The sequence below is a fragment of the Apis mellifera genome, linkage group LG1 (assembly GCF_003254395.2).
Source record: "Apis mellifera strain DH4 linkage group LG1, Amel_HAv3.1, whole genome shotgun sequence".
Classification (NCBI taxonomy): domain Eukaryota; kingdom Metazoa; phylum Arthropoda; class Insecta; order Hymenoptera; family Apidae; genus Apis; species Apis mellifera.
This window is the reverse complement of record NC_037638.1, coordinates 21,729,680-21,756,996: the sequence shown is the minus strand read 5'-3', so window position 1 is coordinate 21,756,996 and position 27,317 is coordinate 21,729,680. Positions and strand designations below refer to the sequence as shown.

The 27,317-nt window shown below is 36.9% G+C and overlaps 5 protein-coding genes and 1 long non-coding RNA gene across 18 annotated transcripts in view; 2 read left to right on the top strand and 4 right to left on the bottom strand.

The window, feature by feature from the left end:
* The window catches only part of LOC410669 (single-minded homolog 2), a 28,342-nt gene extending 13,737 nt beyond the window's left edge, over positions 1–14,605 (top strand). For 2 of the 6 annotated variants that reach the window (XM_026442516.1, XM_006571362.3), the window contains 8 exons: positions 3,961–4,236; positions 5,808–5,872; positions 6,261–6,350; positions 6,497–6,712; positions 9,509–9,723; positions 10,648–10,754; positions 11,755–12,240; positions 12,363–14,605. In XM_026442516.1, the coding sequence (XP_026298301.1) occupies positions 3,961–4,236; positions 5,808–5,872; positions 6,261–6,350; positions 6,497–6,712; positions 9,509–9,723; positions 10,648–10,754; positions 11,755–12,240; positions 12,363–13,087 (2,180 nt within the window). In that variant the 3' untranslated portion in view covers positions 13,088–14,605. Of the gene's footprint in view, positions 1–2,152; positions 2,986–3,960; positions 4,237–5,807; positions 5,894–6,260; positions 6,351–6,496; positions 6,713–9,508; positions 9,724–10,647; positions 10,755–11,754; positions 12,241–12,362 lie in introns of those variants that run through there. The other 4 variants (XM_026442509.1, XM_006571360.3, XM_016914389.2 and 1 more) reach the window with 3 other exon arrangements.
* LOC107965063 lies at positions 14,454–19,112 on the bottom strand. Of its 4 annotated transcripts, none has more exons than XR_001704473.2 (5): positions 18,571–19,112; positions 17,109–18,497; positions 16,247–17,014; positions 15,765–16,160; positions 14,454–15,695 (listed from the first exon to the last, which is right to left on the bottom strand). It is a non-coding gene; the product is annotated as an uncharacterized LOC107965063 (long non-coding RNA). The 4 variants fall into 4 exon arrangements; XR_001704471.2 differs by having other exon boundaries at positions 17,109–17,315; positions 18,228–19,101; XR_001704472.2 differs by having other exon boundaries at positions 17,105–19,099.
* Positions 19,113–19,713: 601 nt separating this feature from the next.
* LOC100576258 lies at positions 19,714–22,429 on the bottom strand. The gene is made up of 3 exons (XM_003251693.4): positions 21,932–22,429; positions 20,806–20,927; positions 19,714–20,131 (listed from the first exon to the last, which is right to left on the bottom strand). The coding sequence occupies exons 1-3, from the start codon at positions 21,932–21,934 to the stop codon at positions 19,939–19,941; spliced, it is 318 nt and encodes a 105-aa protein (XP_003251741.1). The 5' UTR covers positions 21,935–22,429; the 3' UTR covers positions 19,714–19,938.
* An 18-nt stretch (positions 22,430–22,447) lies between these two features.
* LOC551912 (c-Myc-binding protein) lies at positions 22,448–25,671 on the top strand. Of its 4 annotated transcripts, none has more exons than XM_006571363.3 (3): positions 22,448–22,783; positions 24,930–25,051; positions 25,156–25,671. In XM_006571363.3, the coding sequence occupies exons 1-3, from the start codon at positions 22,778–22,780 to the stop codon at positions 25,298–25,300; spliced, it is 273 nt and encodes a 90-aa protein (XP_006571426.1). In that variant the 5' UTR covers positions 22,448–22,777; the 3' UTR covers positions 25,301–25,671. The 4 variants fall into 4 exon arrangements, with proteins under 4 accessions (XP_006571426.1, XP_016769894.1, XP_016769903.1 ...); XM_016914405.2 differs by having other exon boundaries at positions 22,548–22,779; XM_016914414.2 differs by lacking the exon at positions 22,448–22,783 and adding an exon at positions 24,338–24,531.
* Positions 23,133–24,219, bottom strand: LOC725459 (transmembrane protein 267). Of its 2 annotated transcripts, XM_026446105.1 has the most exons (3): positions 24,112–24,219; positions 23,739–23,971; positions 23,133–23,519 (listed from the first exon to the last, which is right to left on the bottom strand). In XM_026446105.1, the coding sequence occupies exons 2-3, from the start codon at positions 23,919–23,921 to the stop codon at positions 23,187–23,189; spliced, it is 516 nt and encodes a 171-aa protein (XP_026301890.1). In that variant the 5' UTR covers positions 23,922–23,971; positions 24,112–24,219; the 3' UTR covers positions 23,133–23,186. The 2 variants fall into 2 exon arrangements, with proteins under 2 accessions (XP_026301890.1, XP_006571427.1); XM_006571364.3 differs by lacking the exon at positions 24,112–24,219 and having other exon boundaries at positions 23,739–24,089.
* Positions 25,672–25,780: 109 nt separating the features above from the next.
* Positions 25,781–27,089, bottom strand: LOC551893 (prefoldin subunit 3). The gene is made up of 3 exons (XM_624279.6): positions 26,976–27,089; positions 26,015–26,559; positions 25,781–25,938 (listed from the first exon to the last, which is right to left on the bottom strand). The coding sequence occupies exons 1-2, from the start codon at positions 27,057–27,059 to the stop codon at positions 26,071–26,073; spliced, it is 573 nt and encodes a 190-aa protein (XP_624282.1). The 5' UTR covers positions 27,060–27,089; the 3' UTR covers positions 25,781–25,938; positions 26,015–26,070.
* Between the last annotated feature and the right edge of the window lie 228 nt (positions 27,090–27,317).

The following is a 27,317-nucleotide window of genomic DNA, read 5'->3' as shown; positions in this document are numbered from 1 at the left end:
AGAAAGTGTCTTCGACGTTTTGATAGAAGGAAGAAGAGTGTTCGAGTTTTGTTTGTATAAAAACGCGCACAACGTTGCGAAACACGGAAGAGAGAGAGTTTAATTTTATTTCTTCTGTAACGATATCTGTTACGATGTTACAAATTGCTTGCTACAACAAGCGCGATTGATTCTCGATCGTCTCTTCCTCGTTAGCATAGATTCCAGCACGAATTAGAGCGAATTTTCTAGGAATTCAACGCGGAATCGACGAGATTAGGACGAAGATCCGTTAATTGAGTGGGATTCGAACATCGCAATTCGAGTACGAATTGAATCTAACATCTGCTCCTCGAACGTGATTACCTTTCAAGGGTATCGATCGTATCTACGATATAAAACCCATAAAATCAAGAATAAATCTACGAGTTTGTATCGATGACTAGACGGATATGAAAAGAGAGAAAAGGATGAGAAAGAAAAAGATTCCTCTCAAAAAGGACGAACAATTGAAAGTTATTCCTTTGAAATCGCAGCTCGAAACGACACGTTTTCAATTCCCTTTTTCTTCCTTCCGCATTTCCCGTCGACTATCCCGAATAATCTCGACCAAGTTAAACTGCAACTACACTCGAGCAAAGGCTCGACAAGAGTTTCGACAAACGGAATCCACAGTTTCTCTGTTCCTCTTTCCGTTATATCTCGTCGTATCTCGACGAAATATCCCAGGGAAAGGTGGCAGGATGATGAGAGGAAAGAAGAAACACATGTTTCGTATTAGATCTTTTCTACCTGTCGACCTGAGCCAGGGAAATGTATAGAAAGTGTTTAATATAGAATAACGCGCCAAGGTGGCTAAGGTAGAGAAGAGAAACACGTGTTCCTTAAGGCCGTGGACGATTGTGCCCACGGGGATGGAGGAGTTCTAGACAACAGGACAGGTTCATTCTTCCTTCCGGAACATATTGACAACACATGTTTCCTATTTCGAAGATGCACTTTGCTCTCGGCAAAAAGGTGCATAGCAAGGTGGTTATACAGCCCAGTCGTAAACAGCAGGTTTTCCAACCTGCTGCCATTCCTTCTTCCTCTTCCCGACGTTTTTGTCCCGGAACATTTGCACACGTGACCATGCTGGCCCGCGAGAATTTCGAAATTCAGCTGCATCCTCGTCAAACAATCTCTTCATTCCTCGAAAATTGTTGTGCTTCTGTACATATATATATATACGTTATACTTGAAATAGTTTAAAAAGAATTCCCTTCTATAAAATATCCTTTGTAAGAACGCAGCAGATCTCCTCGCAGAGCGTAAGAACGCGGCAAGATCCTTTCAGCGCGATGATCTCGGCACGAGATGACGACTGGTCGTGAAAAACAATCAAGAGTAGTATCCATAAATTTCGTTGCGTAACAGGAATAATCCTTGGAGCGGTTGTGAGCAAAAGATCTCGAGGTATCCCCGGAGGAGGTTTCCGAGAGGTTTATGGTATCTCGTCGAGGCCAACAGTACGGCCACCAGCAATCGCCTTTGCTTTCGATTTTGCCACCCTTCGGTCTAGTTGCGCCCGTCATTCCTAGCCATTCCTCTCCTCCCTGTTCCTCTCTCATTCATCCCTCGAACTCCTTTCCTTTTCTCCCCCGATCCACGCTTCGCCTCGTTTCTCCGTCCACGATTTCTCTTCTCCCCTGCCTCCAGTTTCCAGTCTGGAGCAGGGGACCCAGACATGGGAGGTTTTCGCGTGTGTGCGTGCACGGAACGGGGGGTCTCTTCGACTGACCCTGCTGCTCCAAGGGTGGAGCTTAAAATAAGGGTGGTACCTCGCGGCTTACCTACCCCATCGAGAAACAGCATTGGGGATGGGATGGAAGAGAAGGAATAGCAGTAGGAGGAGAGACACGCCGACGGAGGGAAAGAGAAAAGGATCAAACCCGCGACACGAGGTCTCCACGAGCCGCACTATCCCGTGCACTAGTCGTAATTCAAGTGCAAAGGACGTCGGTCATGGTGCGTGCTTCCCCTATCGAATTTCACCTCGACATATTTTCAATAATCATCGTGGAAGGGATCCGAATTTTTCACGCCATTTTCCCGATCTCTTTCTCTTTCCGTTTCGTCTGATGGGATGATAAAACAATTTCTTGTTATATATATATATATTTATAAATATATTTATATATATATATATTTTGATGTCGATTCAGAGAAAGTTGTGCGTATATGTGTAAATCTGTGTATGCGTGCGATCGGGAGAAAGTGTCTTTAGGAAATTTGATGAAATTAAATGAAAGATTGGCGAAAACTTTCGCCCGTGGATGGCGGCGGCACGTGGTCAACGTGATGTCGTGAGAAACACGCGGGATCTTTCCAAGTGTCCAAGTGTCGTCACGTAAAACGTAAAACGGGTTTGATCGAGTTGCGCGCGTCCAATGTGAAGATAGAAGATGGCGCCTACCGTTGAGAGTCATGATCGTCGTATCATTTTAGAAAGCGATCCTTATGTCGGTAGTTGGAGGCGAAAACAGGCCGAGAAAGGTATTGATGTTTTGAAACCGAAACATGTTTAAAAGAGAAAAAAAAAAAAGAAAAAAGAAAAAAGAAAAAGAAAGATAGCTTCGTTCGATTCGTTGCGAATCGCGAACGAAACGCAACGTTTGAAAGCTCGAAAGCTTTCGAAGGACGGCCGAGGGATGGTTATACGATACGATTCGACGAGAGTTCGTGCAGATAAGAGATAAAGATAAATGTTTTATTAATTTATCTGTTTTAATCATTAAACTATTAGAAGAAACTTGTGTCCTTAATTTTACAGTGTTTTAATTGGCAATTTTAAGTTATTGTTGTTAAATGATAAATTTTAAACTCGGTTTATGTACCAGGCTCTTTAAATTTGCACTTTTTTTGATTCTATTTGTTCCACGATCACAACGAAGAAGAAAATTTTACGGTGTACCGAGTGTAAAGAACGAATGATTTGAACTGTTGATTCTGAGAACGCAGGAATAGGTATAACCGAGTTATTTCTATGGTGTTATGCATGTTAACGTGTGGTACTTCTAGGTACTACGTTAAATACACCTCTAGTCTCTTGAAGTCTCCACCTTCTTTATTTTCCTTTCTTCCCGCCGTTTTACGAGTGAAACTAATTAAAACCAAGGATATTTGAATTTCTTACACCTATTGTTATATCGTGACGGATTAAAATTTCAAGACGCTTGTTTACTTAATTATTTTTCATAAGTTTCCTTATAAATATTTTAAACATAAAGATTTCTGCGAGCAAAGAAAAGAAGAGGGAAAAAAAAAAAATATCAGCGTGCTCGCGGTTAAATTTACCAAACTCGAGATATATTGTTGTACACTTCGCGGGATGGGGGAGGGGAGGGGAGGGCAGAGGGGGAGGGAGGGGGAGGGAAGATGTTGCGACCGAGAATGTCGCGGAATTGGCGACTGGAACGACGGAGCAGAAAGAAAAAATGCATTATTCAAGCGAATTTCCATCCGTGAGAAGTCTCGGTAGATGGGTAGCTACGTCGTTAGATTGCTCTCTTGCCGCCGTTTTAATGACGGTTTGCTCCCTTTGCTTTCGGTTCTCGTAACGAGCAGCTTCGGCGTCGTTACGACTTTCGTTACACTTGTAACTTGTAACTTTCGTGCTTGGACGATATCATATCATCGATCGACGACATATTATTAACGGTCATACTTTCGTTAATCCGAACGTTAATCCAATACAATACTTCTTCCACGCTTCTTCCACGTTGTTTACGCACAATTTGTCCTCAACCTTCTTTACACGCGCACGTGTTACAAACGCTCTCTCGCTTCCCAACTTTCTCCTTCGAATATTTGCTCTCTCGAGCTCAAAACTCTTTCGAAGAGTTAAACGTTTTTTTAACCTCCCCCCCTCCCCCTTTATATTATCTTTTAATTCTTTCCTCGCGATGTTTTTTTTTTCTTTTCTTCTTCTCTCTGTTTCAGACAACAATTCCACTTCAGACACCTTAGATCTGAGCTCGCACAACCATTACCCCCTGAACGAGAATTCTATCGCTACCACGTCCGGCCCGCAGGAAGTCGTAATGAAGGAGAAAAGCAAGAAGGCAGCGCGTATCCGCCGCGACAGGGAGAACCAAGAATTTTTGGAGCTGGCCAAGTTGTTGCCCGTACCGGCAGCCCTCACCGGGCAAATGGATAAAGCCAGCGTTATTCGATTGACGACCAGTTACTTGAAGATGCGAGCATTGTTTCCAAACGGTACCATTACAAATTATATATATATATACATATATGTGTGTACGTGTGTATATATATATTTATATATATTGAAAGTCATTAACTTTAATATCGAAGAGAACGATCTTATTCTATCTATAGAATGATAATCTATAGGTGGTAATGTTATAAGCGTCATAAAAGAGATCGAAGAAACGAATTGATTAGTATTTATTCGAGTGAGTGGTTTACGCGGGGACCGATACCACGTGCCAAGTAATAAACTTCACTTAGCGGTAAACGGATTGAAACGGTATTCTTTGTTAATTCAGCCACCGGACACTTACGCGCAAAGGGCAAATAGTATCGGATGAGATGGATGTGATTGCGCACTTAATGCATTGTTAGTCCCCGCTGCTTTGTAAGCAAAGCATGGGGGCTGTTATAGTGTTACAATGGCTTCCCCCGTCTCACCCCCTTCCCTCTTCGTTCTTACGACATCGGTGAATTGAATTTCAAGTGGCTGCATCCCTCTAGAATACGGCCGCGTCTTTATTCTTCGAAAAAAAAAAAAAAAAAAATGAAAGGAAAAGGAGTGGGGCGGGGGCGGGAGGAGGAGGAGGAGCAGGAGGAGGAGGAGGGAGGGAAGGAGGGAGGGAGGGAGGGAGGTAAGAAGAAAAAAAAAAAGAGACACGTTGCCCACTCTACGACACTCGACGAGGGTGTCCCTTTTTATTCGCGTGGAAAATTAGCCGGTGAACGAGATAAACGAGCGTCGAATCTTTCTATTTTTTTTTTCTTTTTCTTTTTTTATAGTATAAATCGAATCAATCAAGTTTATCTATCTTTCCCGTATCGCTCTCGCAACGGTGATAAATACGATAATAGCCACGGTTCGAATGATTTACAACTCTGACTCGATTTTTATCGACAATCGTTTACCTTTACTAACGATTATTATTTCGTCGCTTCCAGAGAGGGGACGTCGATAAGTGAGATATCTGATAAAGTTAAGAAACAATCGGGGGAACGTCGGCGAGATGGCAACGATCAAGCCATTTTCCGCGAGATTCCGCAGAAAACGCCCCTGCAGCTGCAACCATGGCAGCGCGAGCGTGAACGTAATTAATGCGCGGACACGAAATACTTGGCTATAGGCTTACTTACACGTCGAGTACGAAACGTCACTGGAAACATGTATATCGGGATAAGAAGACCGAACCGTGTTGCGATGTGTGCCGTGTCCTTACCGAGGATATCTTTCTCTCTTCCTTAATCGTTGCGATTAAAAAGGGCAATTATTCGTCCCTTTCGTTTCGTTGAATCCGTTCTTCGTATCGTTGAAAAAAAAAAAAGAAAGAAACAAATGATTGAAAACTTTGTCGGTGAAAAATGATCAATTCGTTCGATCAATCTAATAAATTTATATTTTAAATAGGAGAGAGAGAGAGAGAGGGTATAATGATGAAATTTGTGAACGAAAACCTTTACGAGCGAATCTTTCTTTGTATATCCCAAGGAAGAGAGATTTAGACGAATTTGAATTTTTCTTGATCGCACTTAAGAAGATTGGCTCGGGAGGAAAGTCTGACGGTCCGAAAATCATTTTTCAGGGCTCGGTGAAGAATGGGGCGCTTCCCAGCCAGGCAACATCTCCCTGCAAATCGCCCTCAAGGAGGTGACTAGTTATATTTTGCAAGTAAGCACTCATCGTTCTCTGTGTCGCGCCTTATACAACGACGTAACGTTTAACGCACGTTGTTAGATTAAAAACAACGTCATGTTTAGCCTCATAGTATTACCGCAGACAGATACTTCATTTTCCTGACAACCTTTATAACATCGTTTTCTTTCTAATTAAACGAGATAAGGGCGCGACCAGGAGTTGAAAAAACTGTTCTGTTCAATACGAAAGAGATCAGGGCTGTAACGAGGCGTTGAACTCTAATTTCTAACGAACCAGAATATTCTTCCCCTTTTTTTTCTTTTTTTTTTTCTTTATCATTTCGTTTCTCGCGTTTCCTCGGATCAACGCTCAAACGAGAATTTATTCCCTTACTTTTCAGGCTTTGGACGGTTTCGTGTTTGTCCTGGCGCCCGATGGCAAAATTATGTACATAAGCGAAACTGCAAGCGTGCATTTGGGAATGGCACAGGTCAGGCATATTTTTCTTTTCTTTTTTCTCTCCTCCATTTACTCCTCCAACACAACTATTTCGTATATATATAAGAATTCCAAATTACAATTCCACGAAAATAATAAAATAAATCTGTTGATGACGAACAATTTTTATGAGTTCAGGTGGAATTAACGGGGAACAGTATCTTCGAGTACATCTACCAGAACGATCATGCCGAAATGTTGTCGGTTCTAAATCTACCACAGAGTCCAGCTGATCTGGCTAGCTTCACTTCTGCGAACTCGAGAGGGGAGATCGAGTTGGAGCGTGTTTTTATACTGAGGATGAAGTGCAATTTGGCGAAGAGATGTGCAGGACTAGTCACGGAAGGATACAAGGTAAAAGCGATAAAAATTCATTAAGAATGACGACAATATACGATAAAAAAATATCGTACGATGAAATCTCGCCTTTCGAGAAATTTTTCTAAAATAATTGGAAGCTCGGCCGCGATGAAATCTCGGGGAAGGAAGGGAAGGGGGAGGATGAAAATAAGCGGTGATTATCGGGTTTATTGGGTTTCGTAAATCGCGCAATATTCGCGGCAAACAAGCCGCGGGAGAAGACGCCGAGACGATCAGCGATTAGCATAACGTCTAGGCTGCTTGCACAGGAAATCATAAAACGAATAAAAATTCAAATGCTAAATAAGAGATAAGAAGTGGCGAGCTAAGTAGGGACGGTATTGTCCTGGTCACGCGCGAGTCGAAAAGAAAACGGCCACCAGGTAGAATGCACGCTGCTTAAATTCGCTCGGCTGCATCCGTTCCCTTTCGTGTAATAAAAACACCGGCCACGTGAACGTAATATCAGGGGAAAAATGGAAATTTCTACGGAATCAATCCGTCCGCCGCGGTTTCTATCCCAATTTTATTCTCCCTCCCCCTCGCGATTCGTTTCATTTCGTTTTCCAATTCGTCTCGATTCCAACTTTCCCCGATAAATTTTTCTACCACTTCCTTCACTGTAGCACCTTTCGTTCACTTTCGACACCATCATTTCCACGAAGAAGAAAAAAGCAATCTCTCGATTTTCATGTATTTCGTGTACTCCTCCAATATAATCTTGGCCAACAATTTGAATATCCATTTATCCATTTCTCAAAATCAATGCGGCCAAATATTCGATCGCGCGTCATGCTTTATTCACGGATCATCTAAATTGATACTTTGATCCGATTAAATCGATATATATACATCCCAGGTACGGTATATATGGCCCATATTGGTCCGACCATTTACGATCATTAATATTACGATTTGTCGAAATCAGGAAAACCTGACCTATATATTTCCTCCTCCAATCTCGTCTGATTATGTTTCACAAATGTTTCACATATGTTCGGCCGAATAACGATCGTGCAACGATCGTTCGTATCCTCGTAAAGGGTAACGAAGGGACCTGCGTTACACTTTGCACTTGCCGTAGCAAAAGAGACAGCCCTCGAGAAGGAAAATGTTTGGCAAATAGCTCGTTCAAGCCCGCAACGCTATGATGACCGTGGCTCTCGACGAAATCGCACACAGAAAAGACCCCAATAGGCGTTGAGCAAAGTCATGAATGCAACCCCTGTAAGCTGTTAAAGGCGCGGGTTCCCCCGTGTGGGGGAGGGGGAGGGGGCGGGGGGGGGGGGTTCCGGGGACGAAGGCGGCTTTTTGTATGGCACTTAGACGCACAAAGCGCCGAACCCGTAGTTGGCTCGACTTTGTGGAGGTGCGAGAGCACGCGTTTTGTTGAATTTACACGGATCCGTACGATTACAGTGAATCGGATCAACGATTGTGCGAACGAATCGGTGAATGAGATTTGTTTCACAATCGTGAACATTATATCATAAGCTATCCATTTCCCCGAACAATTCTCGGAACAATTGTCAAAAATTTCTTATATTTATTCAGAGATAACAGAGAGAGAAAGACTTAACTTAATTCGTTCGTTATCTTTCATTATCTCGTTATTTTTATTTTGATTATCATCGATATTTTATTAGATCTGAAATCGTTGAGAATCTTGTAGAGATTTGAAATTTTTTTGATTCGCGATTTTATCTTAATATCCGCTTAATACGTTCGAAAATGTGCATTATCGATCAATGGTGGAATTAATTGAAACGAAATTGCGATAAAAGATTTTACTATTAGCAAAGTAAAGATGATAAAAAGAAATTCTTTAGAGACGTATGCGAGGGAAAAATGTATGTAGATTTTATTGTAAAATTAATTAACGAATATTGCCTATTCTTCACCACCAGTTCTCTCCTACCTTCTCTCTCTCGTATCTCGAGTTCGTCTCCAGAGACTAAATTAAGCGTGTCCGCACGCACCCCGTCACGAATTATGTATTTCCTTTCCCGCCGGTTTCACCCGTCACCCTCGTGTTCCCGTGCTCGCACGCTCGGGCCCGCGCCGATGCATCGCGGAATTGCATATGCGAGAAGCGGCTATGCAACACGGGCATACGGAACAAGCCTATTTGCTTTACAAATCCGCGATGTACTCGAGACACGTTGAACGAGTGCTTTTTCTTTTTCTCTCTCTCTCTCTCTTTCTTTCCTTCTTTCTTCCTCCCTTTTCTTTTCTTCTCTTCTTTCTTCTTTTTTTTTCTCCTCCCCCGTTTCATCGGCCATTTAATTAAGCATTGGAATTGTTAATTTGCGACAGCGGGAGCGGCACGTTCGTCGTTCCACGAATGCGAAAATCCGCACTTCAACCCCCGCTCGACAACTCGCTCGAGTGTCGCACTTACGCTCTATCGGGATCGGTGTATACAATACATTAAGAATAATAATCACGTGTGTATAAATAACGATAACTCCCTCCCCTCCCCCCCTCCGTTTCGAGTGCAGCATCGCTTACTTGATTGCGACGTTTCGTTTGAATATCCTCCCGCCTCTAAACTGTCTACCTCTTTCCTCCCATCCCTTCCCCTTTGGTCTTTGATCAAAAGTTAATTAGAAATCCGAAACCTCGCCAGAAGGTTGTAACCTGCAACCTGAATAAATCTTCGATCTCAGAATCAGGGAATTAATTTAATATATATTTATATATATAAAAAGAAAATTTTACTCGAAAAATACTTACGTTAAAAAATTTTTTCTCTCCACAAAAAGAATCGAACACGTACTCTCGTTACAGGTGATACACTGTTCCGGCTACTTGAGGTGTGTCGTGGAAGGGCCAGTGGGTTCGGAATACGAAGACGGTGCAGGCCGACACTGCATTCGAAAAGTCGGTTTACTGGCAGTTGGCCATTCCCTGCCGGGACGTTGTCTAACCGAGGTCAAACTCTACCAGAACATGTTCATGTTTCGTGCATCGTTGGACTTGAAGTTGATCTTCGTCGACGCGAAGTAAGGACAAAAAAGAAAAAAAAAATAAATAAATAAAAGAAAAAAAAAAAAAAGAAAAGAGAAAAAAGCGCATGACCGAGATTAGATTAATTCAATAATTTCTCCTGTTAGAAAATTATTTCGATGAGTCACGTTTATTTGTCTGGTGTCTCGATTGAATTGGAGCGGGGATGGAAAAGGAAAGAAAAGAAAGAAAAAAGGAAAGAAAAAAAAAAAAGAAAAAAAAAAGAAAGAAAAAAAAATATAAGGAAGGGGGAGAGAAAGAGAAACTCGACGAAACAACGGGCCAGATTATTTCTGTCGCTGCAATTACGGCGCGGTGTTAAGTTGCGTCGTCGATATTTCGACGCCAGAGGAGAGAGAGAAGGGTCCTGGTCGGCGGCCATTAAAATCAGTTTCGTGTTACCACGGACCCGGCTAGATATTTTTTTCCTTTCTCCCATTATTATTTATTTTTTTTCTTTTTTCTTCTTTTTTTTCTCTCTCTCCCCTCTCTCCCCCTCCCTCCCCCTTTTTTTTCCATTTCGCTTTTCTCCCTTTTCGTTTTATTCGCGCCAAATAAATATTCCGCGTGGACAAGGCTGTATCACGCGCGCACACGCGCGCGCGCGCGCGTCCACGATCCACGCGTGTGTACACGCTGGGAAATGAACACGTGACGGAGTATAAATACGGGGGAGGGAGGGGGTAGGGCGATGGAACGCGGGATGAAATTTTATATCGCCGTCCACGGAAAATCGATTTCCACGGATGACGATGGTTATGTAAACCTCGAATTCGACGGGACTCCGGCAAATCCGAGCAAAAATAAATATATTCCGTTTCTGGAATATTTGTAGTGAAAGAGAAGAACGTATGACAGCGATTTTATTGTAGCGTTTTTTTTTTTTTTTTTTTCCCCTCTTTTCCTCGGTACTGTTGCAGCGTGTCACAATTGACCGGATACGATCCACCGGATCTCATCGAGAAGACGCTGTACCATTACGTCCACGGATGCGACATGATGCAGCTGAGACACGCGCATGGCACGCGTAAGTATTTTTATTCTTCGAAAGTAATTAATTCCAGCCCTACTTCTTGGCGTTCCTCGTCTCGAGACTCGTTCTAAAAACTCGATATAACATATTAAGATATATAATAAATTGACAGATCTCCGTGTGTGAGAATTTTCGTATTGCGAAGTAATCTTTGAAGATGTAAAAAGAAAAAGAAAAAAGAGAGAGAGAGAGAGAAGAGAACGGTAGCTGCGTCGATCGAAATAAGCTTTATTTCCCCCAACGAGGCGCGCTGTCGAAAAGCGGTCTCAGAGGCGTCGACGTGGTATCAGAGTGCTCGAAGAAGAGGCTCTCGCAAGGCCAAAAGCAGCTGACGCTGCTTAACTCGGCGACGCCCTCGTTGACGAAATATCCTTTGATCTTTCCTTACTCCCTTTCCTCCGCGGATCGACTTTTGAGGCGAGGCAAGCAGCATTTCCCTTTTTCCTCCTCTTCCTCCTCCATCTTCCCTTCTTTTGCCGCATGCCAGCGCGTTAAAGTCTAAAGTATATGCACACGTAGTATACGTACAGAGTGTACATTATTGATTGAACAATGCCGGTACGGCGCTATGAACAGTGTAGAAAAGAGAGGTTGGCCCGTGTGTGTCTACGTGTGTATTTGTGTATGCGTGAACGCGAGAGTGAGGGTGGACGAGAAGGAAGAGTGGGTGGTGGGGGAAAGGGGTGGTAGAAGAGAGGAGGAGGCTGTTACTGCTATCACTGTTTGAACAGACTCGCAGTTTCACGAGCGCAACTCGAAGGGAGGCTGACATAATGCCACTAATGTCCGCGCCTGCGGATTGTACGATCGACGTTACGAAAATTTTCTTTCCCTCACCTCACGACGAAGAGAGTCCTTTTCCTTTCCCAGCGAAAAGATTCGAGTTTCTGAAAATCGTTAGATTAGAAATTGAACGATAGATAAAAATAAAACGATTCTTTTGAAACATCGCGTTTGCTTTAACGCGTTTCATTCGTCTCCTTTGTGTTCGCAGTATTGTACAAGGGGCAAGTAATAACCAAGTACTACAGGTTTCTGACGAAATCCGGAGGATGGGTCTGGATGCAATCGTACGTCACGATTGTGCACAATTCCCGAAGCTCGCGACCGCACTGCATCGTGTCGGTCAACTACGTGTTGACGAAACCGGAGAACACAGATTTGCTGTTGAACTGCGAGCAAAAGTCGTATTGCTCGAATCCGAGCAATCCGCCCAGCACCCCTTTGACCACACCGATCACCAGCGGAACCGTGAACGAGTTGGACAATCACAGCCCCAGTTCACCAGCGTATCGAACCAGATCGAAAGAATCGCCCGATAACGATTACGCCAACGGTGGCACGTATCCTAGACCGGAGTACATTGACCTGACGAATCACAATCAGTATCTGTCGCCCTCTTATCAAGCTCAGAACGTGAACAGCAACTCTCACGAAGATAACCTTAAATACAACTCCGACTGGTTTTACCAATATGGAGGTAAGAAGGATTTTACTTTTAACCTGAAAAAATTTGAAAGAATTAGAGAGAAAAGCTTTTTCTTTTTCTTTTTCCTTGGTTTTTTAAAGTTCCTCGATTAAAAGGGAAAACGTGTCTTGCAGATATACATCAAGATTCTCTCGCCACGATACCGCAGCAACAAGAAGCGCAGCATCCGCACCCACTGCACCACGCCAACTCCCCGTCGAACCTGCAACAGCACAGTCCCCAAAACGGTCAACAGAAGCATCAACACTCGCCTCATTTACTGGATCATCCAACGCCTCCAGCAAGCCTGCCGCAAGCTCAACCGCAACCGCAACCGCAACCGCAACAACAGCAACCACCGCCGCAACAGCAACAGCACAGCCCTCAAAGCAGCCAACAGAACAGACCATACTCTACCTCGTCGAGCTCCTGTTGCAGCACAGATGCCATGGATAATCATTTGCCGAGCCCTCTGAGCGTATATTCCTTGCCGCACGGCTACCACCCTTACTACCACCACTACATGCCCGACTCGGCCCCGTCTAACTTGAACGAGGTCGGCGGCGTGATCATGTACCCCAATTGCAGCCTCAACAACGAGGCGCACAACGCCGCGGCGAGCACCTCGAGCAACTCGAACAACGTGCAGCATTACGAGTCCTCGTATCAGCCCCACCTGACCCATTACAACACCAACAACAATCCCACCAAGCATTCCTACCACCATCATCACCAAGAAGCGGCGCCAACCAGTTACACGAGCGTGATCGTGGACTCGCAACAGTACAGCCCGAGCTCCGTGCAGGATCTCATCCATTATCAGCATCATTACGAAGCGCATCACCAGTTCGTTCACTGACACCAGCTAGACGCGGCTTGCGCATAGCACGTCGACACCAATTGCAACCACGACTCGCTGTGCTATTGTGATAATACGTCGTCCGAGGGAAATTATCCCGGGGTGAATAACGATCATTTTCTGGAAGAACGGTCCAACATCGTGGTCGATCAACACGGTGGTGATAATGCGGGGAACGATGATGAACACGAGCAGGTTGTACAGGTGAAGGCAAAGATTTGGTACTTTAAACCGACGGATTTCTGGAAAGTGATGACAGGCTTGTATTACGCTGAAAACTCGTGAACTCGAAGTGAGAGAATGGAAAGTGGAATAAATATCGGATAAAAGTGAAATATATACGATTACAAGGGCGAAAACGTTGGATAACGTTTGGCCAAGTACTGCCGAATAATATAATGCGTAATGACTCTGACGAGAATAGATGTACAGTCGATAATATATCGTAAGAAAATTGTAATTGTTTAAGAATTTACGATTCCGAAGGATTGCTGTGTCGTACGTATGTAAGAGTATCGATCTGGTGATCTACCCCGATATTCGTCGATCCATTATTGGATCATTCGATCCGTTATTCGTTATTCTATTCTTTATTCACATATCAAGATGCTTAACTTTCTTGTTCGAGGAAATGTAGACGATGGTTAATTGCGTTAATTGCTTCGAGATTAATATAAGTTAAGATACGAATATTGTTACGATTAATCACGTTCGTGCGTTATGTTATCATTTCATCATCGGCCATGAAAATGGAATTTTCGTTTCGAAACGACTCTTTATAACGTATCCTTTATTTATACGTTCGTTTTTAATCGCTCAACAACCGCTGATGATATTCATTGATGTTAGCTTATCAAGTAGGGCTAACCTTGTATCGTTTCGTTCAAAATTTTTGGAATTATTTAACAAACTTCTTAATTCAACGAATCCACGAATCAAAAATGTCATAAATCACGGAACAGTCGAGTTCGATTCGAGGAGATTTCTAAAATTCAGTATCAAATTCGAAATCAAAAAAGCGAACGAAAAGAACAAAAATCTAAATTCAAAATGAATGGAAGAACAAGAGATTTTGCACGCTGGACGTGAGCAATTAAAATTTTTAAACGTAAGAAATCGAAAAAAAAAAAGAATAATCGTGTCCAAAATGGACAAAAGAGATTTTATACGATTTAATTAATTAAAAACGAACTGTTCTATGCTGATACGTATAACATACGAGGAGTTGAAAATTACAGGCGCGTAAATACGTGTGAAAGGAAAGGGGGGGGGGGGGGGGGGGGGGGAAAGCGATCTAAAAAGAAAAAAAAAAAAAAATGGGTAGCGCATTCTGAGATACTTAATTTGTAGACATGTACATTGCATAGTCGTTTCATAGCTCTTAAAACAATTTAGTATATAAATACGTTTAGGTATTTCTTAGATAGACCCGAAGACTGACCGGTGCTTGTACCAACCGACCAAAGAAATACACACGCCCTTCTTCTACGCAAAAAAAAGAAAAAAAAAAAAAAAAAAGAAAAACAGAGAGAGAGAGAAAAAAAAAGAAAGGAACAAATACCACCTTTGTTACATCTTAATCACGCGTTTATTTAAACACCGCGCGCGATAAAAAACCCTAAAACCCGGCTACTTATAATAAAAACGATACGACCATAGAGTATTCTCTGGCAATCCCAGTTACATTTTAATCATCGAGGTATTTTATTATTGAACTTCTAGTAACTTTATGAACAATTGCTCGAGGCTGTTAGCTGCCACGAGGCTAATCTCATGTATAATACACGTGTACACATTGCCAACGCGAAACACTATTATTTATAATCGATGTAAATTAACGATGGGTACGATGATCACCGCGTTGTACGATAATTACTTTAAGAGTTGTAAATATTGTAAAACTTGATAGCGCGCGCGCTGCATACCTATTACGAGAAAAATATAATCGATATTTTCCTCTGATGATCTATCTTATTAAAATTCTTTATCTCTCTGTCTCTCTCTCTCCCTCCCTCTGCCCTCTCCTCTTTCTTCTGTCCCGTCTCTTTCTCCGTTTCAAGTTATCCTCCTCTTTCAACAGTTGCAGAAAATTGGTCAAGTTCGTTCTTTCATCAAAATTGAAATTGTACTTGGAAATGACAAGAGATGAAAATAAACCAATTAAATTTTTTTCTCTTCTCTAGAGGAGATTGTTCGTTTGTTCGATGATTACGAAAATTATAATTTATTTTTCGTTTTATTAAGTTCTTTATTCTGGTAAAAATTGATGAAATTGAATTTAATCTTTTCACCTATTGCGAGTGAAATTTCTTCTTTTTTATTGCTACATCCGATAGACACTTTATATAAATAACGAGACAATTTTTTTCTTCTTTTTTTGAGAAAAATTTCTCATTACCTCCGATCTAATTCGCTGTGGAAAGGTAGATAACATTCTAACCGAGAGAGCGATAATATTTCTTCTCCCTCAAAGAATTTATGGAGATTAAGCCGAAAGTTTGGCTACGAGTTTGCCTGGAAATACTCTTTAACGTCTCGTTGGATTTGCTTCCATCTTGAACCGTTTAATTCTCGGATAGAGAAAGAAATATCTTTTCTAGAGATCTCCCTTAAACAAAAAATTCATTTACAATTATCAACGAAATATATTATTTATTATAAAAAAAAAAGTACGTACCATTCTGCAAAGATGGTTGACAATTATACCCATGACAAAGCCGAGGATCGGCTGGCAGCATCCGTTCCCTGAACCCCTCCGACGAAACAGAAGAAAACAACGATCCTGTTTTTCTCCGGCGTTCCCTCGATTGTCACTATACCGGCACGAACAATAAATTAATTGTGCCCTGCACGATTCTTGGGCTAGCTTTCGGTGGCCGCGTGCTCGCCTGCATGGGGCCTCGCTCATGAAGAGGGGCACGTGCCTCTTTATAATCGCCATCGGTTCTCTGAACGCCATTAGACGTTGTCTAAAAAGACAGGTTCCACGAACGAGTCACTAATTTCTCTATTCGACGAACGAAATCGCATTGAGATCGTGCGATTTAAAAGTCGGCTCTCAACACTGTGAGAACTGAAAAGAATTTAAAAAGATTTGTATTCGTATAGACGAAGCTTCAAGCTCTTGTACGAAAGATTTATCCATTTTCAACTACCTACCCAGTTTTATTCTTCAAATTTTTCTTCTTCCAAAGATATTGATCCCTTCTCGTTCCAGACTCTCGTACAAAAAAATGAGGGAAAATTGACAACCGAAAGAATTAGTGGAATCTCACGAATCTCGCAAAGATCGTCAATTTGCACGAGATCCTCATTACAGATCTATGTTCGAAAACCAAACACCTAGATTCTACAATCTAGATTTGATCGTACATTATTCAAAATTCACGATTCCACTAATCGAACTAACCGCTCGACACGATAGACACAGAGACGAGAGACAGTTGGCATTTTCTTGATTCCAATTCGATGTGCGTGGACAGGTCCATGAATATACATCAGCCGTGAGATTGGTGTAACGAGGACACGTTGGATAAGGGGGTGTTCACGTTCACGAGGGCCGCTATTATCGGGCGTGTGTGACTGGAAGCGGTGGTGATCGGAGCAAGTCCGGCGAGGAGGGCGAGTCGCGTGCGCCTCGTTAAATTCTTCGGCCGACGAATGTGACGCAGCCACGATCCTGTGAAATTGCGCGATCACCCGTCGCGGGATGCGTCCCGTTCCCGACGGCCACGTCTCGACGCTGACCGCCATTAAGCCGATCGGGGAAAGGAAGCTCGAACGAACGCGCTTTAATTTGACCAAAATCGAGGGACGATCGACTCTTCGACAAAATGATTGTGAAAATTCTTGTTAGATGTCGGGAAAATGCGTTTCAAACGTGAGTCGATGAGACGATGATGTTTCAAGTAAGATGAACATTGGTATCTGGAATAGAAGATGAATTGATGAAATTTTTTTATAAATTTGGATAAAGTTAGTTTATGATGTAAAAGGAAAAGAAAATTATATACGTACGTACGTTTTATTTTTTTTTTGTAATATAGTTCAGAGTCTTGATTTTTGTGAAGAGATACAATGATAGTCTCTTTTTGAACGTTCGCATCATCAAAATTATGTTGTTAGAAATTTCAAAGGCCTAAGGCTTGATACGTCCTTGACCTGTATCTTGTGGCAACGCAGAAAGTTGCCGTCATTGTGCAAGAAATCCGATGATAAAGCAACGAAACTATGCACAATGAAAGAGATGTTTAATATAGAATAAAAATCTAGAATTATACGTAAAAATAAACGATTAAAAAAATGAAAATTTATCGTGTAAATAATAGATTTTTCTTTTTCTTTTTGTTTGAAATGGATTACGTTTCCCCCGACACGTGCAACGAGTGTTATCGTTAATCTTTTCGTATTATTCGGTAGAAAACGAAAGAATAACATGATATGTTGCGATTGAACGGTCGAAGAATAACATATGTCTCGTGGCATGGTTTACGAGGGACAGGACGAAACTGACCGTAATCCTGCTTGATTAGGAGCATAAACGCGGATTCACGGGGTGCGGTTAAACTAAACACTCGACAAATTGCGTGTGCCGGTGGAACCACTTATATGGATCTCTATATCTAAATAGAGAGGGCGTGATATTCGCTTATTATTAAGGGGAACAGCTTAATAGCACACTCCTATAATCTTTATTTCGATCTTCGTTTCTCAACGCCTAATAATTCAATTCAATAAATTGAGAAATAGATTTAGATATATAAAAATCTCGAATAAATAAAAATTGTAGCAAACTTATGTATTATTAAAAAGTCTAGATTGGAATATAAATTTCATCGACAACCAAAAATTCTCGCGATAAAATGTTCACGATAAATCCGCAAAGCTCGAGATATTTTCCAAAGAACGGTAATTAATCTCGTGCGCGTGCCAATGATTATGGATAGTTTCGCATACATAAAGAGTCGCGTAACAGTGAAAAAGTGAATCGTGTAAGTACGCGTCTTGTAAATCTGGCATGTAGACAAGGGTAGGTGGCGCTTTTGTGTATATATATGTATATATATATATATACATGTATAAATGCATGCAATACGCGCACAACACTAACACACATTCATGAGTAACATAGCATACGTACACACGAACGGATGGGCCTGTGCGCAATCAAGGCGAAGGGGTGCTTTAGCAGAGTCGCCCCATGGTTACCAAGGCAACGGCACGTAACACCGCCCACAACCCTCAGGCTGTCTTGTCCGATGTGTTTGCTCGATGATTTTATACCAATTACGGCCTATCCCCATGCTATTGCCTACTCCCCGTAGCATCGTCTGTATCCCTACCTACATCCTCATCGCCACCCACTTTGACGTTGTTGCGTATATCGGTCGGAAGGTGCTCCACTTCCGCTCTAAAAAAGAAATCTGCAAAGTACCTGGTGCAAGCACTTATACATATATATATATATCGTAAATTTTCCTTACATGTATCTGGAATCATGCTTCTTGGAATCGTTTCTAATATTCGTAACTGTTAAACATATATATAATTAAAGTTTTAACGTTACGTTTTACTTTCTTCTTCTGATTTCTTTGGTATTTGAATGAAGACAATGGCAATGGATCGCAATTGTATGAGGAACTTTCTACTTCTTGGCGCTCTCTATATATAGTTATCGATACAAATTTTATTCATCGATTCTTTTTGTGATTCGAGTGGAAGGTATCGAAGACCCTCGAGGGATCAGAATACCAGGGTGGTGTTCAATTTCTGAAGTGACATCGGATCGCGAGAGAATAATTATTGGAACACACACGTTGTACGAGAGTTAAGTGGACATTAATGGAAATGCACGATAAGAGGATTATATACAATTTGTGGATAAATATAATGTATAATTTATTGATGAAATTCAATCCTAAATTATAAAATATGTAATGATTTATATATAAATTCGATTTTAATAAAATCACATACGGTATATTTTCCATGATTTTGTATGATTTTATAAATCTTGAATTAAATGAAAATATTAATTTCTGCAATCGTAATAAAAAAACATATTTAATTTATATATATATATATATATTTTAATGAAATGAACAGAATTAAATTAATGTTATTTTCGATAAAAAAAAAAAAAATAACGGTAATACATAAATGGTATGTGAAACAGTAATGTATAAATGAAATAAATAATCAATAAAATTAAGAAACATAATAATATTTATTATAAATAATATACATTATAAACAAAACAAACGTTATTTTATGTAGAGAATATCTTTGGAATTTAATCACTGTTAATTAGAAATAAAAAATAAATTATTAAAGAAATAAATAATAGAAAGAATTTTTAATAATAATTTTAATTATGTTGTGCAAATTAATTACTATATTCAATTTTACTGATTTTCAATAGCTTTTTCTTTTATACTTATTTCCCTGAGCGACTAATGCATATAGCGAAATCTATCGGTAACTGAATGTACTACATAGTTGATTTTTTGTTTTACGAGACATTACCATCTATAGATAAAGTATATCTAAATAAAATTTATTTTTTATTAATTTATTTCTCTATAAAATATATTAATTAATTATATTTTTATATTTCTATAATTTTGTTCGTTTTTTAACATATTATATATAAATAACTATATGTATATATAAATAATAATTTTTATGGCAGATGAAAATTAAAAATTTATGTAAGTCTTATATCTTATAAACTGATAAATAATGTAATTTTAATTTATTATACAAAAATTAATCAATCTTTTAATATGGTATATGATCGAAAATTATATAAGTTATGCATACAGTCTGTTATTCAAACTTATTGATTTTAGTCAAAATTTTGATCTTGCTTCGTGATAAGTACCAAAATGATGATCTTTTTTCGTTCCATAATCATCGTTATAGTTATCGGAACCGCTGTACATCGAGAACCCACGACGTGATAATAATTCTCCTGGTACAATCGTGGGATTCGTGTAACAAAAGTCTGCCATCATACTTGTTTGTCTATTCAGTTGATTGGACCTGAACAATTTTTATCGATTTGTTAAAATAATTATTATTAAAAATTAAAAAAAATTAATATATTTAAAAGCAAATTCTAATTCGAAAGATTCATGAATTGAATTAAAAAAATTGATTAAAATATTTATAGAGGGAAGTAGAAAAATAATTTTAAAAAAGAAAAAGGAATTTAGTCGCATATAAGCTGTTTTAATTCCCATATCCATTACACATTCTTTTACTAAGATAAGCTAAACAATCGTTTTGCTCGCAGCAAAGATACGATATCGATGCCGTAATGAGTCATGAATTAATTTTTTTTTTCACTCGCACGTCCCAATATTACCACGAGTCGACAATCATATTTGCTCTTTAGAATGTAAATCTTACGTGACTTATTCGGATTCCTAGTTCGTCGAGAACATGGCTCGTCCCAATAAAATGAAACGCCGGCTATGCCACTGATATCCATCGAGTTTAATCAAAAAACCCGTCAAATATTTTAATTAAAATAACGTTGAAACTAAATCAATTCAACAAGCAAAGCCTGCTGTGCATTCGTTTCTTTTTATTATCCGTTTTAAGCAAAGCTTAATAGCGTTGAATTAAAAGCGAAAATTAGGAATAAATTCTTGCAAACAAAAGAAAAAAAAAAAAAAAGAAATGCTATCGAATGAAAGAAGTTATGTACTTACCCGTCTGTTGATAATCGATTCACTTTGACAAACAGTACGCACACTAAAATGAACAGCACTAGCAAAGCACCAGCAGTAATCCCACCTGCTATAGCAAAATACAATACCAACTCATCGGCTTCCTAGAAAATTAAACATTTAATTTTAAATCTTATTGATAAGAAAAAATTTTTATTGATAAGAAAAAATTCTTAAGTATCGTTAACGATTTATCAATTAATACAACTGCTTTGAAACTATTTTTAAAGAAATAGAAATTCATCAAACGATTAAAGAATTATTTTTGATGAAAAAAATTCGAAATGTGCCAATACAGCGAGGGCGTAACAAAGATGGAAATAGTGAGAATGCAAGAATGTGAAAGAATCTTTGTCACGCATGGTTGCTTTGCACTTCCTCGAAACGTTATTTCGTAACTTGCGATTAACGCATCTGATGCCATAAAAACTAATAAATATATTGAATGCAAACAGGAAATTTACGAATCATAAGTTTGTTTTGCCATGAAAACCGTTCGGAATTCGTATGAATGGTAAAATGCATAATATTGTGAATGTCATTATCTTATGCTGAATGTAATAGAATTGTTAATATCATCAGCAAATCACTTTCATCATATAATTCCAGTGATTCTTCTTACACCAGTTCAACCTTGAACATTGTTGCATCTGTAATAGGCATCCGTTCGAGTGGTCGTAATTACTATTACAAAACATGCTTTATTATGATTTTGTGATTAGCCTCGTTTCATGTAAAAGCATTAATATATATGTATATATATATATAAAAGTAACAATAATTGTAAAATTCAAATAAAAAAAAATAATTAACTATGTATGTAAAATCATTCTAAATAAAATTATTATTGTTTTATCAACATAACAATAATACATGAAATAATTATGTATGACGGAATTAGTCGATAGATGGACTAACTATTCATTACAATAATAAGACGAACGACAATCTTGATGTACATATAATTAAAGCAAAATTATGTCACATGATTTGTAATATTTGACATTTTAACTGAAACACGATTTATGATCAGGAGTCATAGCATTCCATAGATTTCAGAAACGGTTTGAATACAATCCATAGAAAAATCAGAACAATGTGTACTCACCATGGTAAATATAATATAAACGCAGCAAGTATGACACGAGATCTCCCTGGAGACAATATTAGACTGGCGTATATACACGATCAAGATATCGGTATCAACGCATTATCATAGTTGATGTGATATCTGCGAAAACCTGGCGGCATTGTAGAGCTTCCATTCAAAAATTTTTATTATTCGTATAAAATTTTTAAAAATATTATGTATAAGAAAATATCACATAGCGGAGATAATGTAACTCAATGTCATCGATAGTTTTCTCGAATAACACATCTAACAAGCGATAATAGTTCACTAAAAATATATCCAGAACGAAAAATTAATTTCTCGTAGCAAAAATCAAACGGTATTTCACTGTGAAAACACGAAAGAGATAGCAAAATAATAACACTTGTTGAAACTTTCGATCACGAGATTGATCGTTTTAAAATTTCATTGAACGCCATCGTAAACACCATCGTGGTAGAATAGGTGACTAGGTAAATGAACACTAATATAAGATCGCGGGACGAGAGTGAAGTAAAGTGTATAACAGTGCCAGCAAAGCAATGCTGAATGCTGATAAACCCCTCCAACTTGTGGAAGGTGTACGTGTACACACGTGTGCGCGCGGCTGATTTCTTGCAAGGGCATCTGCGTCCTCCGCGTTCACTCAAATCCCTATGTATTACATCGCATATATTTACGTGGGTATCGTTAAATTTTTACATCGCAATCGAACATGGATCTATGTATAGAGATACACGATATAAGAAACCGGCATACGTGAACAATGCTCGTTTACTGAACACATGTGTCTCTGGAAACAAGTATGTAAACATTATGGACACGACGAACCCTTTTTAATGTATGTATGTAAGTTTTTCCTGTTTTGATATTTTATGCTTATTTTTATGCATTTAACGATAAATATAAAAGTTGCACTTTTAATTAGGTCAAATTGTTTACGCAATTGTTTGCTATAATGTAAAAACAAATATATTTCTTAAAATACTTTTTATTTTTATTCCTCTTAATTAAATAAATTAAAATATTGTTATATTTATAATCCTTGTTACTTTATAAAAGCTTATAAAAATGTAATATTTATTTGTAATAAATATGATTAAAAATATATAAATTATAAAAAATATACATGATATATTAATATGAAAATTATATTGATATATATATATATATATATATATATATATATATATATATATACATGTATATTTGTACATATTATATACATTTAGCCATATTTATTTTATACTATTTACACAATATCAATTAATGTTTCATTATCCGAAGACTTATATTCATGCATAGATGGTATCATCAACCATTGTAGCACATGAGGAAGTATCATACTCATACTTAAATATAAATAATATGGAATAGGTTGTGTAGAACCAATAGGACAAAACCATAAACCTCTTCTTGTACCATCTCTTATATGATGGCTTAAAAAGCTTGCTAATATTATCCAAGAATAATAACTGAATTTTGGATGATTAAATACACTTGAATAAAAATTTAACATAAGCCATAATGTTATAGGTATAGTAGTACAATGAAAAAATGGTCTTTTTTCTAGATGTGTTGCATCCTGTAAGAAATTATGTAAATATCATTATATCAAGTTATAATATTTTTTTGAAATATGATATATAATAAAATATTAAATAAAAATATTAAATAATGATATCTATATATAATTCTCAAAACAAAATTTCAAATTTCATATTTATACGAAATAAATTTCATTATCAATAAGATATAAATAAGATATGTTATTTAAACGATAAAAGGTTATGATATCACTCACACTTAATTTCCAACTGCCTGCTGCAATAAAATGATCTATATCGATAAATGACGATAAAGAAAAACACAAGAAAATGCTAGAAAAGTTTTGTATAAGAGGTTTTTTTGACAAATTTAAGATAACTGCCCAAGTAAGTCCACCAACAATTGCGTGAGTGACATTGTCAAAAATCGCGCGTGACATGGCAGTCTTTCCATGTTTCAATCCTTGATCACCAATGAACGAACAAATACCTATGGCACCAGTTAGCACTATTCTTAAAAAAACTTCTTTTCTTCCAAAAAACATTATAACAAACTTTTTAAAAAAAAATTCAAAGCTTTTTTTGTTTAATTTATAAAAAGTTAGAGAAAAATTATATTACAAACATTACCTCGCCATATTGAATAATCAATGCTTTTATATAGTATGTGTATAATATCTCTTATTATATTTTATTTTAGCTAAATTTATATTAATAAATTTAATATATTTTATAAATAAAATAAAATTTTACATTAATTAAGTGCTTATATTAATTTTGTTTATAATTCTTCATTATATAAGAAAAGATATTTTAACTATTAACTTTGTAATTATTTAAATTTTATGACACGAAATTTTAGAATGGCAGATATAGTTTCAAACTGAATACTTTTTTGATTATAGTGTTTCCGATCGAAATAAATTGTGACATTCGAAGTTTATTATTGAAAGCACACAAGTTTCGTAAATTGTATTTGTGAAACAAAGTGAAAAAGAAAGAGAAAGTAATTTTTACTGTTACTATATATTGAATTCACTTCTCAAAATGATGATTTTTTTTAATTAAAAATTGTTTCGTACATTCATTGTTTTGAAAATCGCATATATCATATAGCATTTGTTCTGAATGAGCGTCATAAAGGCTTGTATCTGTTCCGTATTGTGTGATTTATCAAACACGTGTTGTCGGAAATTCTTTGAACTATTTGCTAAAATAATACTTTCCAAGTATTGTTGTAATAATTTGTGTTAATAAAAATGTCGAATTTCAAGGTAATGCTAAATCTATATGTTCTTATTTAATATAATTTCTTCAATAACGATGGCGATGCAATATCTTTTGCAGTGTTATTGATTCAAAGTGTTTGATTATTATGCGTATAATTTAATAAATTTTATAAATCTATTAATTTTTATTATTTTTAATTTTTGCAATATTTATTATAGCCACCTGATTCTAAAAGAGAAGAATTTAGAAAATATCTGGAAAGAGCAGGAGTGATGGATGCTCTTACAAAAGTACTTGTGTCTTTATATGAAGAACCAGAAAAACCAGATGATGCTTTAGAGTATCCTTTTAAAATTTATAATTGATACATTCATATTATAATATAAAAATATCAATGATAGTTCGAATTTTTATTGGAAAATAATTTCCTAAATAATATCATAGATATATTCGTCTAAATCTAGGAGGCATCACAGAAGTTGATGTGGAAGTACAAACATTAAAAAAAGAATTAGAAGAAGCTAAAGCCAAAATCAATGAGTTAAAGACAAAGTTGGTGAAATATGAAGCAGATGAAGGAACAGATTAATTCACGAAGATTTAGTTATAATAGGATACTAGTCCCTGCTGGACACTGACTTTTACAGAAAGTCAGACCGACTATGTGCCTTAAAAATAGATATAGCAAATCACTTTCTGATACAGTTTAAAACATAAGATAAATTAAGTTTCATGCAAATTCCATTAGTTATAAGCCTATTTCTTATCATGTTCAAAAAGTATAGATGATACTTTTTATATTTGTTTTTTAACAAAATTATACGTGTTTATAACATAAGATCTAGTTTGTAATTAAAATATACAAACAGGATGATAAATTAGAAAGTAAAAATCAAATTAAATTTTTTGGTTTGTGATATTTCTGATATTAATAAATATAATGTATTATTTTGTTTTTTATATAAGTTGTATATTTTTTTTTTGCAAAAATATCAAAATAAGTCAATTAAGTTTAATATAATAAATGTGGTAATAATCTTATTATTATATAAATACACAAAACAACATATGAAGTTAGAATTCAGATGTATTTATGACAATATACATAAATATTGGTGTATCTAGCTTATAACCTAAATGGTATTCAAGTTCTTCATTTCATTAATAATTTCCAACAGTACTTTTTATTCACAGGCTCTTTCCATTTGACAGTGTAATGTAAGTAACCTTTAAAAAAAAATAAAAATATTAAAATATATTATTAAAATTATTCATTTTGCATTTATTTTTTCTTTACAATTACCTTTTGAGTTTTAGGCATTCATTGCGTGCACATTAAATTTATTAAAAAAACAGCCTTCATGTTGGTTTAGCAGCTTGTCTGCGTTTTACTTCCCAATTATAAATACGTGCCATATTAACTTCTGTTGTAGTAAATTGATCTCTTACAAAATCTAAATCATGTTCTACATAACCTAGATTTCTCTTTGCTGCTTCAATATTTTTTGTTAACATTTCTTGTGCATCATCCAATGTATATTCTAGCATAACATTAGCTCCTAACCACAAACAGACTTTATCAGTAGGAGGAATAACAGCCTTTGCATAAACTTGTTCTGATAAAAGAAATTGTGTTTCTAGTTCTTTGCTTTTGTCTTTCTCTTGTTGTAATTTTTTGATCATGTCTAATGATCTTTCTAGATCTGGAATCTGAGCTTTCAAACGTCTTCTTTTATTAAATAAATTATATTCCATAAATTTATATTTGCCATGGTTTTCATCTAACTTTTGTAACACTTTATCTGCAGATTCATTTTCAGGTCTCGCCATGAAAGCGTCGACATCGTCCTATATTAAAAAATTTGTATAAAAATTTTAAAATAGTATTAAAATAAAAATAAATAATATATATTATAAAAATAATAATATTTATATATTTATATTATGTTTGAATATTGTATTTCTTCTGACCATATACGGTTAGTATAGCGAAAAAATATAATATATTTTTATATATTATACTAATAAGCAAAAATTTAATATAAAAAATATCAAAATAAAAGAAAAAAATTTTTATCTTTTTTTTTGTAATATAAATTTTATAAAATTTATTTGATAAAATTTTACAAGAATTATCGATAGTCACGAGGATTATTCCTTTGTAAAAATATATGTCATAATATAATGTAACATTAAATTTATGTATTGATAACAATATTATAATAATATTTCATGTAAATTTTTTACTAGAATAATATATTTACTACAAATTCTGCTTCCGGTATTCCGGCATATGACTTTTTCTCTTTATCCAGCCCAACGTCCGCTTTATTTTCACCGTCTTCCATCTTGAATTACCATATAAAACCTCATGAGACCTGTTTACATGACTATTTTAGCAATTAAAAATTTTTATTTCATATAAATTTAACATATAAATACATATATAATATAATAATAATATAAAAATAATATTTCATATGCTACATTCAGAAACATATAGATTTATTTAAAAATACAAATTAAAAATTGTAAAATATATATATAAATATTTGTCACATTTGAATTCCAGTCCGTGAGGTGGCGGTCTCTGGTGATAAATTGAA

Excerpts from the sequence above, each read along its gene's own strand:
- LOC100576258 (XM_003251693.4), bottom strand. Across the intron at positions 20,132-20,805 it reads AATCGATTATCAACAGACGG|GTCCAATCAACTGAATAGAC; the intron begins GTAAGTACATAA and ends AAAATTGTTCAG.
- LOC551912 (XM_016914405.2), top strand. The coding sequence starts at position 22,720 with ATGTGTCTCTGGAAACAAGTATGTAAACATTATGGACACGACGAACCC. Across the intron at positions 22,780-24,929 it reads ACGAACCCTTTTTAATGTAT|CCACCTGATTCTAAAAGAGA; the intron begins GTATGTAAGTTT and ends TATTTATTATAG. Across the intron at positions 25,052-25,155 it reads AAACCAGATGATGCTTTAGA|ATATATTCGTCTAAATCTAG; the intron begins GTATCCTTTTAA and ends ATAATATCATAG.
- LOC725459 (XM_006571364.3), bottom strand. The coding sequence starts at position 24,026 with ATGTTTTTTGGAAGAAAAGAAGTTTTTTTAAGAATAGTGCTAACTGGT. Across the intron at positions 23,520-23,738 it reads CAGGCAGTTGGAAATTAAGT|GATGCAACACATCTAGAAAA; the intron begins GTGAGTGATATC and ends AATTTCTTACAG.
- LOC551893 (XM_624279.6), bottom strand. The coding sequence starts at position 27,059 with ATGGAAGACGGTGAAAATAAAGCGGACGTTGGGCTGGATAAAGAGAAA. Across the intron at positions 26,560-26,975 it reads TACCGGAAGCAGAATTTGTA|GACGATGTCGACGCTTTCAT; the intron begins GTAAATATATTA and ends TTTTTAATATAG.